The sequence below is a fragment of the Leuciscus leuciscus genome (genome assembly GCF_965113295.1).
Source record: "Leuciscus leuciscus genome assembly, chromosome: 22".
Classification (NCBI taxonomy): domain Eukaryota; kingdom Metazoa; phylum Chordata; class Actinopteri; order Cypriniformes; family Leuciscidae; genus Leuciscus; species Leuciscus leuciscus.
Genome location: NC_138746.1, coordinates 31,725,315 through 31,746,471, shown reverse-complemented (window position 1 = coordinate 31,746,471; position 21,157 = coordinate 31,725,315). Strand labels below are relative to the sequence as shown.

General features: G+C 38.4%; 2 protein-coding genes across 3 annotated transcripts; one reads left to right on the top strand and one right to left on the bottom strand.

Annotated features, from left to right (window-relative positions):
* Positions 1-152: 152 nt before the first annotated feature.
* On the bottom strand, positions 153-10,441 carry ncoa4 (nuclear receptor coactivator 4). Of its 2 annotated transcripts, none has more exons than XM_082154619.1 (10): positions 10,291-10,441; positions 6,173-6,299; positions 5,369-5,509; positions 4,574-4,662; positions 4,131-4,239; positions 3,635-3,706; positions 3,419-3,550; positions 2,269-3,228; positions 1,408-1,500; positions 153-1,323 (listed from the first exon to the last, which is right to left on the bottom strand). In XM_082154619.1, exons 2-10 carry the CDS (start codon positions 6,296-6,298, stop codon positions 1,318-1,320), a joined length of 1,728 nt encoding a protein of 575 aa, XP_082010745.1. In that variant the 5' UTR covers position 6,299; positions 10,291-10,441; the 3' UTR covers positions 153-1,317. The 2 variants fall into 2 exon arrangements, with proteins under 2 accessions (XP_082010745.1, XP_082010746.1); XM_082154620.1 differs by lacking the exon at positions 10,291-10,441 and adding an exon at positions 8,827-9,278.
* A 1,881-nt stretch (positions 10,442-12,322) lies between these two features.
* LOC309487082 (uncharacterized protein) lies at positions 12,323-19,403 on the top strand. The gene is made up of 12 exons (XM_082154613.1): positions 12,323-13,002; positions 14,253-14,423; positions 14,535-14,654; positions 14,769-15,104; positions 15,422-15,721; positions 15,905-15,999; positions 16,158-16,208; positions 16,429-16,810; positions 16,913-17,092; positions 18,325-18,402; positions 18,512-19,079; positions 19,306-19,403. The coding sequence occupies exons 2-11, from the start codon at positions 14,261-14,263 to the stop codon at positions 18,715-18,717; spliced, it is 1,911 nt and encodes a 636-aa protein (XP_082010739.1). The 5' UTR covers positions 12,323-13,002; positions 14,253-14,260; the 3' UTR covers positions 18,718-19,079; positions 19,306-19,403.
* Positions 19,404-21,157: the final 1,754 nt, after the last annotated feature.

The window sequence follows — 21,157 nt, the reverse complement described above, 5'->3', positions numbered from 1 at the left end:
TGGTTGTTGTATTATCAGCAGATTCTGATGAGGGATGTAATGTAGCCCATCTAAATAAACTAACAAACCAGGTTTAGTTTCCTTTCTGTTAGCATGACCTGGAGTTTTCTGTGTCAGGAAATAGAAACATGAAATGAGTCGTTACAACAGGAAACATTTGTCTTTTTATTTATTCAGTTGACAAGGGATCAAAGCATAAGAGATTATGTAAGCAATGTTTAGATAAACCTACATATAAGTGTACATGTGTAATTCTGCAGCCCAAACACTGGCACATGCCGACAACGATTTTAGCATTAAGTGTATGTACCAAGTCCTTGGTCCATTACTGAATGATAGATTGGTACATGAGATGAAATTAAACTTTTAATTTTTGCACCAGCTTTAAATTCACTGTAGTCTTTGCTCCGTATCTGCAAAGTATAATTCGTGCTTTACGTCGACAAGTGTTTCACAGCATAGACGAAGCATTATCAGTGGTTATTTTATGATAGATTCCATTTAAAAAGAGCTATAGTTATTCTATGGTACATATTTACCACAGGTTGATCTTAAAGACCACAGAACAAACGCTGGCGGCTGCACAAACACCAAACTACAATGAGACGGACAGCACGTCTACACATTCCATGTCAGGCACAAGTTATCAGAATTGTTTTGAGGTTACAATAACGGAAATCTTGCTATGTTTATCTGGCATACGGGTTTTGTATGCCACAGAGGTGTATAATATAATCATTACAAATAAAAAAGTAATATGAACAGCAAGGGATGCTCATTCCATACTTGAGAAAAATAGTAAAATTCTATATAAATATATATTCAAAGAAGTGATGAAGGAAATCATTCTCTGCTTTTAGAGCATGCTTTCCTCCAAATGTGCTGAAACATGAATTAAAAAAAGCTGTAACTAAATGATTAAAATTAATATAGATTTATTTTGTACTTCAGCTCTTCCCAAGACCCCTCCTCCCTCCCACTATGCCCTAATGGGGGAAAAATAAAAAAATGTATTTGTTTGTATGCACCAATCTGGTCCATTTCCTCGTGATTTTTAAATCACATTACTGATTTATAATAAACATATTGGTCTCAACTAGATCTCTGGAATTTACCTGTATTAAGCCAATTAAAAAAAAGGCAAAATGCAGTAATTCCCCAGCATAAACACTCCCTCAAGTGATGGTGTACCAAAATCTTTCAGTCTCTAGAAGATATGAGAGAGAGCGAATCCCTAAAGAGCATGGAAGAAAAATATTGTGCAATAATCAGCGGTTAAATGGTGCTAGAGTAAATCTCAAAAAGCCACTGGATGCTTCATATCTGAAAAAGAGAAAAGAAAATGGTTTTACTTCCTCTGAAAAGATTTACTTAAAAAAAGCTCATATTTATATCATTGTTTCCCACCTGTGTAGCGGTGTGCTGAAGCCACTTTTCTTTGTCCCCACTGAGCTTCATACAGGAAAACAGGTCACATACTATGGGTAGGCCAAGCCGTTCCTGGACAAACACAGAAAAACATGTAAGATAATGCAAACATGTAAGGAATGGATGGAAGTTCTGATTTTAGAATGACATTCTCAAAGCCGTATATTATGAATGGAAATTGTAAGATGGTAAAGCCAATAAAGAGATAGTTCACGCAAACATTTTAAATTCTATCATCAATTCATGTCGTTCCAAACCTGTAATACTTTCGTTCATCTTGAATGAAACCTGAGTGATTTCTGTCCCTCCATTGAAAGCTTATTCCACCAAAACTTTGACTCTTCAAACAGTTCATAGACGATAATCCAATCACACGTCAAGCAACTGCGGTTGAGCTTTCATTTACCATATCTGACGTGCTCTTTTCGTATGCGTTAATGTGCGCTTATGTGCGAATAAAATCCTAAATTAAATCTGTTTATCAAATTAAGTGATCGTGCCTCTTCAGAAGACTTGATTCTACTCGATTCATAAGGACTACTTTTACAATTTCTTTATGAACTCCTTGAAGCATCAAAGTTTTGATTGCGTAGACTTTTTAAGAAATCATTAAAAATCTGTTCATTTGTGTTTTCGAAGATGAACAAAAGTCTTATTGGTTTGGAATGACATGAGGATAAGAAAATGACCGTTTTCATTTTTGCGTGAACTATCCCTTTAATACGTTTGTGTTGTTGCATTATTTTCCTGTCATCACTGTAAAGCTGTTTTGAAACAATCTGTTCTGTAAAAGTGCTATATGAATAACGGTGACTTGGGCAGCACAGATCTCAGCCTCACCTGTGCAGTGGCCCGCTTTCGTAGAAGCCACTTATCCTCCTCGAGGTCTTTTGTGTTCTCGCTCTCTGGCTTGTTTGGCGTCTCAGTGGTACAGCTAATGGACTTCATCGCTGGCAGAAGCCAGTTCTCCGTCTGCAAAGGCTTCTGGATGAAGCTCTCAGAGTCTGAGGATTTGATGTGCGGGGTCACCCAGGCAGAGAGGGGCGACAGGGCCGGGGACTTGGGACTGTTGCTCGGGTGTAGCCAGGCCTCTAGGATGGCCTGGACTTTCTGCTCCTGCTCCTGCTGGTGGCTGGAGGCTTTGCTTGAGGCGTTCTTACTGACGGGAACCCCATTCTTATCCCGACCATCTTTCTTGAGGAGCCAAGAACTAAGAGCCTCTTTTCCACAGTTTTCATCACAGACACATTGAGCGTAGCTGGCACAGGTCTCATTGGCTTTGCAGGTGGTCTCGAGAGGGATGGTCTTGTGAAGCCACATCTCGATGGTATCCGGGTTGGGAGTGCTGGCAGCGGATGAAGGTGGAGTCTTTAGGCACTTGAGCTTTCCGAGGTTCTCGATTTCCACGGCCGTGGTGCGTGTGGCACAGCAAGAGCCGCAGTCAGACTTTGGTAGCCAATCGCTGTAGGAGAAGCTCTCGTAGAAGGGTTTGATGATCAAATTGAAGCGGTCAGCATCTGATACTTGGCTGGTCTTCTCTTGCTTGGTTGGGCTCGGACTGGCAAGCCAATTGCTGAGTTCTTCCTCCTCAAAGGTGTCGTCCACTTTTTCCAGCTGGTCTTCCAGTTCCACCTCGTCCAAATTTAAGTCGCTTTCCTCAATCATCTCGATCGAGAAGGTTGAGCTGCCGCTGCTGGTTCGCTCACGAATAGGCAACGTCTCCTTTATGAGCCACGACTCCAGGTCATGAAGATGACCCCAAGCTTTTTGGAAGTCAAAGGCAGGTAGTTGTTGTTCTTCCTGTATGGTGGAAATAAAATAAGAAAATCCTCAGTGTGCAATTTCCTAAACATCAATTTGACAGAAGTAGTTTTTAAAACGAATTAAATTGAGTGCCTTGGATTGTTTTTCTTTTGACAGAAGTAGCACTTTAGCTAAAGTCAAATGAATAATTCAGACGCTCTTAAGTCGGTCACAAGTCTCAGCTCACCTGAGATTCCTTGGAAACAAGCAGCCAGTCCTGGGGGTTTGAGCTAAAGTGGTCTCTTACAGGAGCGCTGCTCACTGCACGGTTCCCTAGAAGCCACTCAGCCAGAGGTGTGGCCCGTTCAGGATCTACTTTCTGAGTAAACAAGATGGATATTTAACATTGTTAATCTACCTTTCTGCTCATGTGTGCATACAAAGTATAATATCAAAAACAAACCTGTTTCTTGCAAGAAATTGGGCAGTCCTGAAGAAGCCACGGTCTCTCAAAAGAGCGCGAGGTCTCCATTTGCTGCAGCAGAGAAGGGTTATGAATGCAGGTGCTTTGTGGAAGGGTACACAAGTCTATATATAGCAATGGTATGAGCACATAGTATTTTGACACTATTTACACTGTGATCCTGTCAACTGTAAGTGGACTTTCAATCATATGTTAATATTTGGACCATATGTTCTATTAGAAAATGTTCACTTGAGTCTCACATCGCAAAAGCTTTAGGCTGTCTACACTGAACTGTATTAAAATAAAATAATATGTGTAGATAAATATTTCTGTTTTTGTGCATATGAATGAAAGTGCTTCATCATGCTTCATGTTTTCGTCTAGTGAAAAAAGTGATATTGGGGGTTCTGAATTGCTTGCCATTTATAGCTATTAATCTATATCAACCACAAGCCTTGGTGTCCAAAATGTGCATATCAGCAATTCCACAAACCTGGTTGGAGATGGTCCCAAAGGAGGTGATAGCCTGGCGCAAGGTGCGTGCATCTGCTTGGAAACTCATCTCTGGGGTTTCTTCAGGAGTCAGATTGAGCGAAGATAACCTGAAACAACAAAAGATGAGCCACGTTTATCATCTACTTAGGTATTCCTCAGAGATCACATTGATTGTGGGAGATTCAATCCACTACAGTGTCTCTGTTGACTAGCTTGACATGTGGTGGTAGTAGTGGTATTTGAGTTTATTGCCATATCAGCATCACCGGCAATTACATGGCAGATATACATTAAACATTTAACAACATGTAATATTATAAGTATAACATGATTAAAACAAACTTAGACAAACAAAAACAATAATTCTATAAAAGTTTCTAGCTTGACATGAAAACAGCATTTTAGCACACTACAGCAGATTTACAACAATCGGTGTCTTACTTCTCCAAGCAGTTGGTGAGCTGGGTAGCAAGATTGTTACTACTGGAATACTCCAGCTGATGAACGAGGATGTCAAACTGGCCTTTGAGCTGTGAGAAACCATGAGAGAACAAATGTCATTTCAGCTTTAAAGTAACTCAACTAGAGCAGAACAGCTTCATTTCTCCTTTTTTAAATGTCAGTTTCAGTATCCAGAGTCAATATTTAGATTTAATTTCTCAGAAATGTTGCTTCATAAGAGATCTTAAAAACTACCTTCACTTCAGTAGCAGGTCAAAACTAAAATAAAAAAAAACAACAAAACTATAGTCTTTCCACAATGACTCAATATTCCAGACTGACAGATGGCTGCCTGCACCAATGTGACCATGGACCACAAAACCAGTCACATGGGTACATTTTTGAGATTTGAGCTGAATAAATAAGCTTTCCATTGATGTGTGGTTTGTTAGGATAGGACAATATTTGGCCGAGATACAACTATTTGAAAATCTGGAATCTGAGGGTGCAAAAAAAATCAAAACATTGAGAAAATGGCATTCAAAGATGTCCATTTATGGTCACGATTGTGCTTCATTCACTCACAAAAATATATGTTTTATATCTTTACGGTAGGAAATTTACAAAATATCTTCATGGAACATGATCTTTACTTAATATCCAAATGATTTTTGGCATAAAAGAAAAATCGATAATTTTGACCCATCCTATTGCCACAAATATACCCGTGCGACATGTGACTGGTTTTGTGATCCAGGGACACAAATGATCAGAAACTATAGATGTAAAACTCACCAAATGAAGCTGCTGTAGCTGCTGATGTAAAGTTTCTCCTTTGAGCTGCTCCACCAGATCGATCTGCTCCAGCAGCCAGACCTCACGAGAGCGAAGGATCTCCAGATGTCTACTGATACAGCTGTGCAGCTGAGACTTCACCTGGGAGTAACCAGACACTTGTGTGAATGCGAGTCTTGACAGGTCTGCCTTTGATTTGAAAGTGCTCAGATACCGAGCAGCTTTTAAAACTCCTGTTGAGGATAAAACGACCCCACCTCCTAAACGCTGAAGGACAGCCTGCAATGATCTGAGGTCTACAATAATGGAAACAAGTTCAAACTAGTAACAGTATTATATTACACTCTGAACCATGCAGCTGTTTTGAGAGATTATGGAGAAGCCCGATGAGGTTTCTCAACAGAGCTTAGGTGAATGAGCGTAAATCCTACAAACTATTTTTGAGACAATTTCTCAACTGTTGATACTTCTGAACTTGTTTAGCTGTGGCCTAGTAAGCCCTACTCCTTTTAGACTACCTGCATCCAAGTAGTAATTATTAACTCTGTCTGAGGTGACACATTATTATGTCATATGCATGGATGTTTTCTTATGTTTACAAGAAAATAATAGCTTATTGTGCATTATAAAGCCACAATGTTCAGAAAAGTCAGTGTTCACACCCACTCATGGGACACTGAGCCTTTAATAACACAAGCATGATTTAAGTATATAAATAAAAGATTCAAAATAAGTACTTCATCTCTTATTCTACATGACACTAAAAACACACAGGGCTAAACAGTGTGTGTGTGTGTGTCTCACCTCTCTGGAGTTGCTCTTGAGCTGAACTTCAGCTTTGATGACCGCGGCGATGGCCTCGTCCAGCTGGGCCCGGGCCTGAACACACTGCCTGAGGGCAGCCGTCTCTCTCTGCCCCACGGCTGACATGCTGAGCACAACACAAACACCACAGATCACATAAACGACATTCTTTTCCATTTCCAAATCACTGGTTAAAGGGACAGTTCACCCGAAAATTTAATTGCTATTTTCATGGTGAAAAAAGTAAATAAATCATATCAGGTTTTTAAAATCTAAAACTACATTTGGTTTAACTTTGCTAAACTTTGCTAAAGTGTTAACTGGTAAAATATAGACAAACATATTTAAAAAATATCTTTAGTCTAGTCAAACAGGTTTGGAACAACAAAATATGCCTTTTATCTGATCATAAAAAGGTAAAATATGGCATAACAGCATTTCAGTTTTTAGTCTTCAATTTGTTTACATTTTAAAGTCGTATATGGTGCCAATATTTGTGAACTTTAGCTTTTAACAACAACAACCCCCTTGAGAAAGAATTACAGTTTCATATTGATTTACTTAGAAACACTAATGATCAGTCTGATAAACCTTATTTCATTCAATGTCCATTATTTTGTAAAAATAAAAATGTTTTATATATAGACTACAAATCAAAAGTTTGACTGATTTTGTTTCTCATGACTTTAAAAACTTGTGAGCCTGAGGCTTATGCTAACATACTTCAGCTGTTTTTGCAGCTACATAGCCTTACATCTTGCCTATGTATGAATTTCTTAAATTTCCACAGATGAGTTAAAAAGGGATAGAAAAACATTATGCTTAGGCTATAGCATTAAAAACAAAACATCCCACAATGTAATTTATGAGGAAAAAGCTCATTAGGAATGAGTAGGATGGTGCAAACCTTTAACTAATATTATATTAAAAACTAGGGGTGGGCGATATGACAAAATCTTATTTCATGGTATGAGAAATTTTATTTCATGATTTCGATAAAGCTATTTTTATTATTAAAAATAAGAACAAAGCAACAGATTACAAACTGTAGGACAAACACAATAGAGCAGAGATACAAATTAAATAAACCATGTTTTTCAGATAGTAGTTTAAACTTTTATTTAATATGTAGTAATAAACACTAGAGAAATTGAATAATCAAGTGTATAACTAAAACACTGCATAGTTTTCACTGTATGAATCAAATATGATCTGACTCTTGTAAAGATACAAAAGTGAGTCAGTCAAAAGCAGTGAGATTCTATCTTTTGTTGTTTGATTAACATTAATGAGACAGATAGCAGTTTATTATGCTTCTGTCCCTTTAAGGCCGAATGCAGGGGTTCAATTTACTGACACATCCGTTCATTTAAGACATAAACCGAATATGTTTACATGAAAACTCCACACGACAGGCATTTTGACATTATTGTGCGTCTATCTGACCATTCAAGTGCAATAAGAAGAGAAAGAGAACTGAATTCACGATCGCATGCGGTCTGAGAGGCGGCTTTCTGTACACGTGCTTTCGGGTATGTGTCAGTCAGTGCGAGCACTAACCACACTTTTATTAATATATTTAAATACCGTGAAGTAAACAATAAAGTAAAATCCTACACGATAAACACTTTATACCGTGGTCACGATATGTACCATCATACTGCCCAGCCCTATTAAAAACCCCTATCAGTCGACTTCAGCTGTGGCCTTTTTCCTGTGAACTCAAGGCCTCTGTGACTTCCTGAAAATATGTGTGTGTCAAGAGGAATGATAAGCGCCTGCCAAAGTTAGAGCAACACGTGACATGTCAAATAATACTCGGCTGACAGTGTCTGAAGGGCAAGATGCCATGATTCCTGGAGCATTCGTTCAAAACTCGTCCCAGGGGGGGAACACAGTTTACAATAACAGGAAGTGTAGATCTCCAGACGCATTTCTTAATTAAATTTTTTTTTAAAGCTAATGACTGACGGTGCAACAGTATAAACATTTTATGTAATAAAAGCCAATAACAGAATTCAGAAAACAAACATCTTTGAGTTGAGTAGCATTAAAACAGCAACATCTGCACAGCATGAAGTGGCCTGAACAAAAGCCCAGTGTCCACAGATCTAGAGCTTTCCATTCTGACAGCATGCGTGGATTACAAACCAGAGGAAAGGGAAACAAGACCATATCTGGACATCTTAATTAACACAACTTCATTTAACTAATGCACTTTTGCAGGATCTTACATTACATACACACTTAACACTCTCTGGTTTCAATACAACACAATAACGTGCCCTTATACGAGTACAACTGGCACTACCAAAGTGTATTCAGTGTTAGCAGTGGATGCTAATATCATGGTACTGAAATTAGCATATTCACGTACAGTACCATGGTATTTAAGAGAATACCATGGTCCTACCATAACACGTCAAAACACAAAGTAATATCACGGTACTTTATTTTTGGCTAGTCGTGTAAGTAGGCTAATACTTATTATTAGTAATACTAATACTTAACCATTCGGATCCTTTATAAATTGACCTTTTGCGATTATTAATACTATATGGTTATTATGAGCGCGTTCACGAGACGTCCTTTACGTTTACAATCTGAAATAGATCATTTAAAATGTCATGTCAAAGTACTGATTCGGTTCATACCTCTTCTTGTCAATCAAGCGATATACAACGGACGTCAATTTGATCCAAATGTGTAGCTTAGTTTGCGTATTGTCAATTGATGAAAGTCCGATTGTTCTCACGGTTTATCTAAGAGAGCCCCCTTCCTCGGCCCACCGCGACGTCATCGCACACGTCATCAGCGCCGCGGCCTCCACACGAGCCGACTGATTCTGCACGTACACGGGGCCCACTCTCGGGAGCGCGCGACTGACGGCTCGAACAAAGGCCAGAAACGACCCCAAAACACACAAATCTGCAAAAACATGGTGCAACTTCTGTCTTAAGAGGAACCAAAAAGTGCAAGGAGGAACTGATACTTCAGTTATAAAGATTAAATGCTGACATGTCTTTTAAAAATAATACTGCTGCAAAAATGCTGATATCAGAGCTTACAATATGACCTTTACACTTCATCTAAGAGCTGACTGATAAACAAACTTCACTGGTATGACAGGTCAGAGTGTGAACATCTCAATGAAAATAATAGGTATATATATATATATATATATAATACACTACTTCTTATCTTATGTGTATCTGTTATTTAACAATAGATTATATAATCTTGAAAATGACATTAACATCTAGTGCTCTCGGTACACAAATGTCAGTCCAAATTAAGATAAGCAAAAACAGCAAAGCAGCATCTGTACGCCACCAAATAAAAACAATCAAACCAAAACTGAAGCAACTCTCATATGTAGGTGAAAGTTTCCTAAGCGAATCCTGTAACACTATTTTCCAGTGTTCTTGTTGCACGTTGTATGTATTTATAATAGAAATAACAGTAAATTATGCATAATAACATGGAACTGACCCTAAATAAAATACTAATTCAATAGTAAGAACAAGTAGTCAATGTATATAATGTACCTAAATGTAAAATTACACCGTAACAAGACCTTAAAATAAAGTGTAACCCCAAATTATTTATGCTCTATTGCATGCAAATGTGATGATTCATTTATTGCACTTGTACTATCTTTCACTAACTAAACACTATTTGCAATGACGAAATCCAGAGAACATTACACAACATTTGAGCCCGGACAAAGTGTATTACTTTATCAAGACATGTGAAATCACTTAAAAGAGCAAAATAAAAACAATGACTGAACATCTGAAGCGGACGCTGCACATATACCCCACAGATCGCCCGTCTGTAGCCCCTTAATAAAGCACATTTATCGAGGACACACTCAACTCAATCAGTAAAAACATACATTTTTAAAGTATGTCATTAAAACGAGTATCATATTACGTATACACTTGTAAAGATCTTAAACACATCACTAAAACACAAAAGAAGAAGAAAGTGTGAATGGTTACAAAATATGGTGAGCTCGTCCACCACTCCCCCCCTCTTTAGCCCAGATTAACATTCCGACGCCGTATTAGCAAACAGTTAAACTATTTTTAAAACAAAAAAATGTTATTACATACCTGCACTACCTGGTACCCTTTTATGGAAATGAAATGTTATTAATATAACAAAGTCTTCGGGAGAAAGCAGCGTCGCGTCCTCTCATGCGTTGGCTATCCGGTATCCGCAAAGCTAATGTCAAACCAGGATCGGATAATGACGCGAGAGAGCAAGACCTCGCGATATTACGATTGCGTTCTCGAATGTGATGCTGCCATCTAGTGGCCATTGAAAGAATCGATGGAACTAAATTTCAGAGATTTTATTAGCCTACACTTTGAGTACACGGGGTACAGTCTGTCCCCCCTCAGAAAATTGTACATTTACTAATCATTTTTAACTTCTTTATATACGAGTTTAGCATTTAAAGGACAATACATCATCCAATATATTAAATATTTATATATAATATTTATTTTACTGTCTATGGTTCTTTCTGTTTATAGAAACCTGAAACTACTTTATATTTATTTTGGAGCTGCTCTCTCACAGTGGCATTTTGGTGTGACATTTGTGTGATTTTATCAAATGTTATGTGAATCCTAACTTTGAATTTACATATAGAAATGTCACTTTTGGTTTTCATGAATGTGAAAAGAAAAGGGATATTTACTGTATTTTATAAACCTTATTTTTCTTTTAGCTAAATTTCACATTCACAAACGTAAATTTTCTAAATGCAATCCTCTTTTTTAAAGATTTAAACTTGAAATAAAAATGTATTTTGAATCTATTGAGTTCTCTAAAAACTTTAAAGCTATAAGAGCAGTGGCTGTGTTTAATGACTTGAAAGACTGGAGGAACTTAATATGGACTGAAGGACTCTGGAGTATTGTTGTATTTTATGCAATGACAATAATTGTTGTTAATGTTTTTGTGTTTTTTGTTGTTGTTTTCTTCTGCAAGCATTTAATAAATAAATAAAAACATTTTTGTCCCTTTTTTTTTGCCCCATAATTTACTCACCCTCAAGCCATCCAAGGTGTTTACGGTAAATTTCGAAGACCAAAAAAGCACATCCATCCATCATAAAAGTGAGTTATTAACCCCCCCCGAGCCATATGAATTACTTTTTATGATGGATGGATGTGCTTTTTTAAGCTTAAAAATTGCATGCACCGTTCACTCCCATTATAAAGCTTGGAAGAGCCAGGATATTTTTCTTTTTAAATATAACTCTGATTGTGTTTGGCTGAAAGAAGAAAGTCATATACACCTAGAATGGCTTGAGGGTGGGTAAATTATGGGTTAATTTTTGGGTGAACTAACCCTTTAATACTTTCTATATATATTTACAGTATTCAGAAAAGTTTAGCAAATTATACAGAAATAAAGGGAAAATAAACCTGTTCTGCTCCATCACATTCTCTAACTTATTCTGGAATGTGAAAATTGGCTTTATGAGTGTTTTACAGACTTTGTGACAGAACTTTCTCTCTTTCTCGTGATCGACCCCAGGGCAGCGGCTCGGCAGTGGTGGACATGGAGAATATGGACGACACCTCGGGCTCCAGCTTCGAGGATGGAGGAGGAGGAGGAGAGGAGGAGGAGGAGGAGAAGGAGGCGGAGGAGGAAGAGGAGGAGGAGGAGGAAGAGGAGGAGGAGGAGGAGGAGGAGGAGGAAGAGGAGGAGGAGGAAGAGGAGGAGGAGGAGGAGGAGGAGGAAGAGGAGGAGACGGAAGAGGAGGAGGAGGAAGAGGAGGAGGATGAGGAAGGAGGAATAGGAGGAAGGAGGAAGGAGGAGGAGGAGGAGGAGGAAGAAGAGGAGACGGAAGAGGAGGAGGAGGAGGAGGAAGAGGAGGAAGGAGGAAGAGGAGGAATAGGAGGAAGGAGGAAGGAGGAAGGAGGAAGGAGGAAGGAGGAGGAGAAGGAGGAGGAGGAAGAAGAGGAGACGGAAGAGGAGGAGGAGGAAGAGGAGGAGGAGGAGGAAGAGGAGGAGACGGAAGAGGAGGAGGAGGAAGAGGAGGAGGAGGAGGAGGAAGAGGAGAAGACGGAAGAGGAGGAGGAGGAAGAGGAGGAGGAGGAAGAGGAGGAGGAGGAGGAGGAGGAGGAGGAAGAGGAGGAGGAGGAGGAAGAGGAAGAGGAAGAGGAAGAGGAGGAGGAGGAGGAGGAGGAGGAGGAGACGGAAGAGGAAGAGGAAGAGGAAGAGGAAGAGGAGGAGGAGGAGTGTGCACTCTGAGGAAGTCCACAAGTCCGGAGTGTGCCACTTGGGACAGGGCCTTTGAGGATCCAATGGAGTTATGAGGTTTAGTCACAAGCACTTTTCAGTAGGTTTAATTGGTCAGTATTCACAAAAGAGGTAAAGGCTAAACAATAGTAATCAATTATGGGCACCTTTATCTCTCTTTTTTTTTTTTTGGGCTTATTTTATCTGTAAAAGAAAACTTGCCTAATAATTATGCACACCTGAATACAAGGCGTTTTTCATTTCCAGCTTTCATGAACAATATATCACTTATAAATGATTCAATACAAAATGAATAGTAGTTATTAAGATTAATGTGGTTTGGAATTGGTAAAATGTGCCTGGAGAAAAAAAATATGATCAGAAAATCAACGTGCCTAATTATTCTGGGCCGTCATTTTTTTAAACGCATGTGACTTGAGGCCGAGCTCTAATTGGTTTGTTTCAGATTGGCCTTGTGTCAGACCCTCCCACTTTTGATTTCAGCGAATCAAAGTTATTTTTTTATATTTTTGTCTTGTGTGATTGGACCGTTCTCGACTTTCAAGGTAAAACCAGCCGCAATATCTCTGAATTTAAAATCGGTTTTATCTTTACAAAATCCTTTCTCAGGGCGTTCAAACGAAGAAAAAATAAGGATGCGATGTAAGTCATGCCTTTTATTGTTTTAGCTGTTTGCTGTTTCAAAGTCCTGTCACGTAAGCGTTGTGGGCAATGACACAGAAGGTAAATGAAACACTGCAGTTTAACTTGAGGCGATCGACGGTGTTCAAGCACAATGGCTTGTGTTGATGATAGTTATACAATGGACATGTCTCTTTTAAAATAAAATATGAGTTTTTAAGTGTCTCTTTATGGAAGTATTAATATATGTACTATATAAAAGTAGACAGTTAATATAGTCCCTCTTCTTCAGTTGGACATACATTCTGTCATGTCTGCAACTTGATAAATATGTTGTCAATATCATTCAAATAAAAAAATAAAAATTCATGGTCTGTAAGTTTTTGCAAACTCATTATTGGGCTTTATTCAACTTTATGAAACTATAATGAATGTATAGTATGCTATTTTGACTACAAGTTATTGAACAATTTTCATAGTCTTTTAATTTGCTGTTCTGTGGCTCCCTCTGGTGGACGACATTAGTATTCGTCTCTGAATCGCATTGACATAAATGTCTAAATACTTTTTTGAACATTAAAAAAAATTATATATTTTTTTATTACTGATATAATAATAATATACACACATCAAACTCAAATTCACTGATTCGTGGTACCTTATTTCATGCTTTAACATATCACATTTTTAGCTAAGCCGTTAAGATACATTATTATTATAACATTCAGTCCTGATTCAGTTTGTTTCCAGATTCGATGTGCGGTCACGCGCTCTGCTCACGCGCGCGACTTCAGGTATTTCGAATAATTTGTGTTGATTTGAATTCGTTATTGCGACGTGTTATGAATTCTGTCTGCAAATATCTACAAATCGCTAGATCACTTTCTGCTGGTTGAGACTGAATATTTGCTGTGCTGATCTTGCGATTTTGAACTGTTTGGAGGATTTCAGAGAGGATACTTTTATTATAGAAGGACATCGGAGGATATAATCATCTACATAGTTTTATTTATAGTTTTTTATAGTTATTTCTGAGGACACTTCTATTTGATTGTTCTTTTCTGATTTTAGAGGGAGTTTGGAGTTTTTTTTTGTTGTTGTTGTTGTTTTATTGGGAGGGGTATTTCTGAGGAGAATTGTATTTTATTGTATTTGTATTGTTTTTTTTTTACAGTTTGAAGGATGATGCCAGGCCCGAGCCGGGAGATTATTCCTGGACATTTAACCCCTCTGTCTTGTGAGTTTGTTTCTGTGTCCACAGGTCCGGCTCAGAGGAAGAGAGAGGTGCAGAGGCCAGAATCAGATGATGGACGTCCGTCCACTTCATCCAAACGCTTTCACAGAGGTCAGAATAGGCTTTTATTAAAGTTAATAAATTATTTGTCATTGGATATAGAAAGTTGCATTTTTTTTGGGTGTGACCACTGACACTGACATTGATTATTAATATTATTAGAAATGTTCCAAGAGTGGATGTTTCCTCCACTGCCAGGTCAAGTTCCGGTCGAGCCAATGAAGACTTCAAACGTCCCGACTTCTCAAGGTGCAATGAAGGATGTGAACAAGAGCTCCACAGGTGAGACTGAAATAAGGCAGAATGATGACTGCTTAAAATAGAAAGTTGCATTTTTTTTGGTGTGACCACTGACATTGATTATTAATATTATCAAAAATGTCTGGAATATTGCAGCCTCAGACAGATCCAGTGGAGCTGCTTACACAGATTCTCCACCGGGCATCATGTCCACACCATCTTTGTCCAGCTCTGTGGGGGATGTGGTGTGGCGGTTTTGTGGGTTGTCGTCGAGGTTTAGCAGCACAGGCACGTACATCATCAAGAAGAGGAGCAGTAACAGCAGATCTGAGAGCCAACATGAACAGGGCAGTGACGGAAACAGAAGTTTGTCCAGATCCGACAGCTTCCAATTGTGGACGTGTCCTCCACTGCCTGGTCAAGTTCCCGTCGAGACTTCAGACGTCCCGACTGCTCCGGGTGCCATGGAGGATGTGATCAAGAGCTCGACAGGTGAGACTGAAATAAGGCAGAATGGTGACTGCTTAAAATGTTTGACAAGTTAAGGTCTGGTCACATGTACTGTTTCTTAGCCAATTTTTTCTGAAATATTTTCGTTGGACAAAATGTTCTTAGAATATATTTTTGTTAAGCCAATTAGCCATGAACTCACTTGCGCTGTCAGACACACACCCGAAAACACACGCATGATCCTGAATAGAGTTCTGTGTTAAAACAGTCAAATGGAAGTTATATCATTGTTAAATGTGAGGTCAGAGATGTTTCTAATTTTTGTTTATGCCTAAATATTTCTCCTTTTTTTTTTCCAGAAAAACCTACAAAACATAAGAAGATGGAAAGAATTTGTTCATTCTTCAGGAACTTGTGGACGAGTCTGTCCTGCTGCTGTTCTGACAGTAAAGCAGTGGATGTTGTGGAGCCTTTCGTTCTTCCACTAGATCTGGACTCAGAGCCTTTCGTTCCTCCACTAGATCTGGACTCTCTAGATCTGGACTCAGAGCCTTTCGTTCCTCCACTAGATCTGGACTCAGAGCCTTTCGTTCCTCCACTAGATCTGGACTCAGAGCCAGATTCTGATCCAGATCGCTCCGGCGTCGAGCCAAATCATGGTAAATCTGCAGCCATTGTTGTTTTAAACAGTATTATCGTCTTGTTTTCCACTAAAGATATCTTGAGGCTTGTTTTCAGAGAATATTAATATATTTTTTTTCGACCTGCACTGATATTTTGAATATAAAACAAAGGATCTAGCAAGCTCATATATTTCTCATATTTTCCTGTTTGTTTTTCAGACTCCTTTGGGTCTCTCTATAACGCGGGAGAGATGATTGGATCCGGAGGATTCGGAAGAGTGTTCGAGGGAACACGCAAATTTGATGGCAAAAGGGTAAAGCAGTCTTGTTGAATTGTATAAACATTTTGCTCTTGCATGCATCAAAACATATCTAATACACATGGTTAAATACTAGATGCTCAAATCGTAAATGTTATGTGCAAGGTCAGGCGCTGTTATTGAATAGTGTGTTTCTTTTTTCATTTTTGTAGGTTGCCATCAAGCGGATGCGCAAGACTTCCAAAGATCTTTATCTTGCTATTGTAAGTTGGCCAAAAGCTGAATTTGTATTTAGTTGTTTAAGTGCTGATTACTGTAGTCAATACACCTGTAGGAAGCATTAGGTGTAAATGTAATAGACAAACAAGCCTGGAAAGGCTCTGTTGATCGTATCTACAAAGATCAAAGAAAAGTACCTTTAAAAATGACGTTTTCTTCAGATTTTTACCCAGCTAATCTTCTGTCTTCTTTTCTTTTCTCTAGCCTGGGCATCCCGAACCTCTCATTACAGAAGTGGCTCTGCTGCTAATGATGAGGCAAGAACCCATAAGCCCCTACGCCATACAACTACACGATTGGTTTGAGCACCCTCGAAAATTCACCCTGGTGATGGAGTATCCCGAACCCTGCGAGAGCGTGCTGGACTTCATCATTCGTAATCCTCAACTGGACGAAACAACCGCACGGGTCATCATGCGACAGGCTGTGCTGGCAGTGCAACACTGCATTGATCATGACGTTTTTCACAACGATGTTCATGCACACAATTTCCTGTTGAAGAAAGACACGTTAGAGCTCAAGCTGATAGACTTTGGCTCTGGTCAGCTGCTTAGTAGTGATGGCTACGACAGCTACATTTACATCGGTGAGCATTTTGGGAGTGTGTGGAAACCTGGATGTAATGACTTGCTGATTATTTGACACTTTGAAAAAATTGCTCAACAATGCTCATATGTCTTTCTTACAGGAGTCCTGGATTACTGCCCTCCTGAAGTCTTCACAGAACCTCGATTTCACGCCGTCCCAGCAAATGTGTGGGCTCTAGGAGTGTTGCTGTACGAGATGGTGAACGCATGTCCTCCTTTTCACAATCCAGCGGAAATCAAAGAAGCCAAAGTTACATTTCAGAACACCAGCTTATCCAACGGTGAGTGAATGATATTGATAACATTAATAAACACACACATAAAGCAAAAGGCTCAGTACAGACACAGTTAAAGTTGAAGTGTGTACAATTTTTGATATATAGTTAAATACTATAAGAAATGTAGCTTTAGTCACAGAAGTGAAAGCCAAAATTCACTGCATTTCTACTTTCGGAGATTAAACAGGTCATGAACTCGTCAAAGTGAACAGATCATTGTGATGCTACACGCTATAAAGCATGCTTTAATACCATACAGCATCATCATGCATCCGTTCAGATAGACAATTGTTCATAAAGACAAATGCAACACAGTTAAAAGTATTCCTAATATGTTGGACCTGAAACATGCCTTCACAAGAACCAGTAAGAGCTGCGTTTGTGATGTTTGAGTCGGGGATGACGTGATGACGTAGGTTTTTTAAAATAAGCTTTATTTTGTAATTTCGCAATGTGCCACTAGTGCAGAAGAAAATACATACTTCACCTTTAAAGTAAAGATAAAGAACACTTTACCTTATATTAATCATGTTTCAGATGCTGTTTTCATAGATGCCAACATTAGTGTCACATGGTCATGACTAACCAGCTCTCTCTCTCCTTGATAAAATGTGTACAGAATGCAGTGATCTGATTAGCCAGTGCCTAACCCTGGATCCAACTAAACGCCCGACGTTAGAGCAGATCTTACAACATGAGTGGCTTAGAAATGATCTACTGTAGGATGGAGAACTTCAGGAGATTCACTCGATCAGTGATCGAGAGAAAAGAGCACCAGCTCCAGACCTGGTTTCCTGGGATTGAAGGTAAGAACTCTGCTCCACCCGACCGCAGACGTAGGTTTAAAATCCACTTTTTACGGCGTTGTTCTGTGAGCTTTTTACATTTCTCACCTTTATGAATGACAATATTTGGTACTCTATAAAACCCCTTTCCCTTTTCTCGGTTAGAACGATTGGAGCAGCCGTAAACTACACAAAACATGGCCATTTTTTCAGACGGAAAATCCTCAGCTATTTCACTTCCTGCCCTCCATCTGAACTTCGCGAAGCAGCAACGTGACGTCACGTGAAACCAACCTATTCTGGATTATTTGTAGTGAGGTTTTCACATTTTTGTTCATTGTAATGTTCGTTTTATAGTCAAGTCACCTTCATTTATATATATATATATATTAGTATATTATTTTCACCAATTGTGTCACTTAATGATTTTTTTTTTTTTTTTTTCAGTAGTTTCTGACTCTAAACACGCTGAAGAAGAGAAGGCTGAGTTCAGAAGGAAGCTCCAGACCTGGTTTCCTGGGATTGAAGGTAAGAACATCAGCCAGCGCCACAACAACAAAAGATACTGTTTTCTTTTAGATTATTAATATATTATTTCCACCAATTGTATCTTAATTATTATTTTTCATTTCACCAGTATCTGAATCCAAACCAAGTGAAGAAGAGAAGGCTGACTTTAAGAGAAAACACAAGACTTGGTTTCCTGACCTCCGAGATAAAAACTTCAGCCAGGGCCGCACCATAGACACTAAGTTTCCTTTCGTGGTCACACCGAGTTACGTCCTGACGACCAATGGGGTTTCGCTTAGAAAACAAGCCACGTTTTATAATACTCGAAGCTGAGAGGCTTTCTAAGCGAAACCCCATTGGTCGTCACAACGTAACGTCTCCGTTCCCTACTCAGGGAACGAGGGTTACATACATAACCGAGACGATTTCTCTTAAACATTTAGGATACTCGTTCATTTGTTTTTTTCCCCAGAAATAAATTCTTGAACGTAAAAATTAGTTCTCTCTTAATATTGATTGTTTCCATCAATTGTGTCTTAATGATTTTTTATTCCTCCAGTATCTGACTCTAAACCAAGTGAAGAAGAGAAAGCTGAATTCAAGAGAAAACGCAGGACTTGGTTTCCTGACCTCAGCCAGGGCCACAACCACCATAGACATTGAGAGGGACGCACATTTTCCCCCAGATATTCAGGGTAATTGTCGAAAATGATCTCTTATTATGATCAATTATTTTCACTTTTATTAAAAACAAACAAACACGGTCTTCAACTAAGCTACTTTGTTTGTTATCCTCAATTTAGAATACTTTGTATATTTCAGTAAAATTCATAGACTCCTCATGGTAAAACAAGTGAAGTGATATGTATTGTTTACCTCCTTCCAGCTTATTAAACCTGATTATGTCTATTTCTTCAAAAGGAAAATGTAGGGGAAAGACAGCGAAGTCCATGGAAAAAGCGGAGCATGCCTAAGGATACCAGCGAATGAACAAGGGAACGAAGCATCACCAACATTTGTACTTTTGCCAGAACAACATATTAAAGTCACCATGAAATGGACAATTCTTGTTTTTATTGAATATTGCAATAAAGAACTAATAATTTTTTATAAATGATTTATCCATGCACATCATATATATATATATATAAATTAACGTGCCCTTGTCCCAAGGACACAATTCTGAGAACCGCTTAGAGAAAACTGCATTGTATACACACACATAGGACCACTCCCACCATCACAATGCAATGGACATTGTGCGGGGATGATTTTTGTCCAAATTAATCAAGGCTAGAAATTATGAGCAAAAAGTCAGAATTGCAGGATATAAGGAGTTTAGAAATGTGAATTGTGGGATAAAAAGGCGCAATTACCTTTTATTCTGTGGCGGAAACAAGCTTCTATACATCACTGAATTAAAACAGCTGAAGAAACTAAGAGGTGGATCCTGTAAAATCTTTTATTAGCTTTATTATAATATCATCATCAACATCATATTCTGAGAGTAGAAAACCAGCTCCAATCTCAGAGTCTTGCTCACATGAGGCATTCTTACAAATCAATTAGTGGTAAAAAAACAACAACATTCAAATCAGACAATCTCAAAATCTGTCTCTTAAATCGCAATGTCCCTCAACCTGTGACAGACCGGCTTATTGTTTTATAAATGAGCTACCATGCAATGCATTTGGCATATTTCTAAACGCAGCTGACTGTTTTATTCCATCCTAATACAAATGGAAAGAAACACAGTTCCCATAATTGTTTATCAAACTAAACTTAAAACTGGAGCACCGGTGTATATGTATATATGAAGAGTTCAGATGCAAAAGCCTCTCAGTGCCATCTGAAATTTTATTCTAGAATGATTGCATATTTAAGTTAAAAAATATACATTAGAAATATTTATTTAAAACAGCACTCTTCTTTTTAATATTTTTAAATCAATGTAATCTTTTTGCGTTGTGATCATATAGTGAGTACAATTTTGCAGATTGACAATTATAATACATTATATTCTCAGTGAATTAAATCACAAATCAACTCAATGAAATGCTGAACAACTCAATTAAACTAAATGTGAAGGGAAACATCCCCACCTAGTGGTGAATATGCACAATACTACATGAAATTTGGCGGAAACAAGCTTCTATACATCACTGAATTAAAACAGCTGAAGACACTAATGCCTGGCTCACACTACAGGAGTTTTAAAATCCTAACCGATTTTGAAATCTGGTTGCAGCACACACTTAAGGAGAATCTTTGCAGATTTTCGTCCCTCAAATCTTAAACATGCTCACACTACAAGGTTTGAAAATCGCGGTGCACCACACACTACAAAATGTTATTAAGATTATCGTGCCAGAGGAAGCGCCTCACGTGATCTCACGCAGCAGATCTGAAGTGGAAAAGCATGGAAACATATGGGACATGCATTGCCATGAGACACACACACACACACACACACACACACACACACACACACACACACACACACACACACGCACAGAGACTTTGAACCTACCGGTACTTTGAGTTAAGAGCTTAGATCGGGCCCAAAAAAATCAAGCCCGACCCTACCCGAGCCCATATTACAAAAATTGGCCACTTAATATTTAATATTCAATTATTTTAATTGTCACAATTAAAGTATTAATTTTATTAAATTGACCAAGCACAGCATTCAGCATTCAATCAAATATTGATTAAAGATTTATTATTATTAGGCTAATAATGTTATTTCAACATAATATCTCGTTATTTCGAC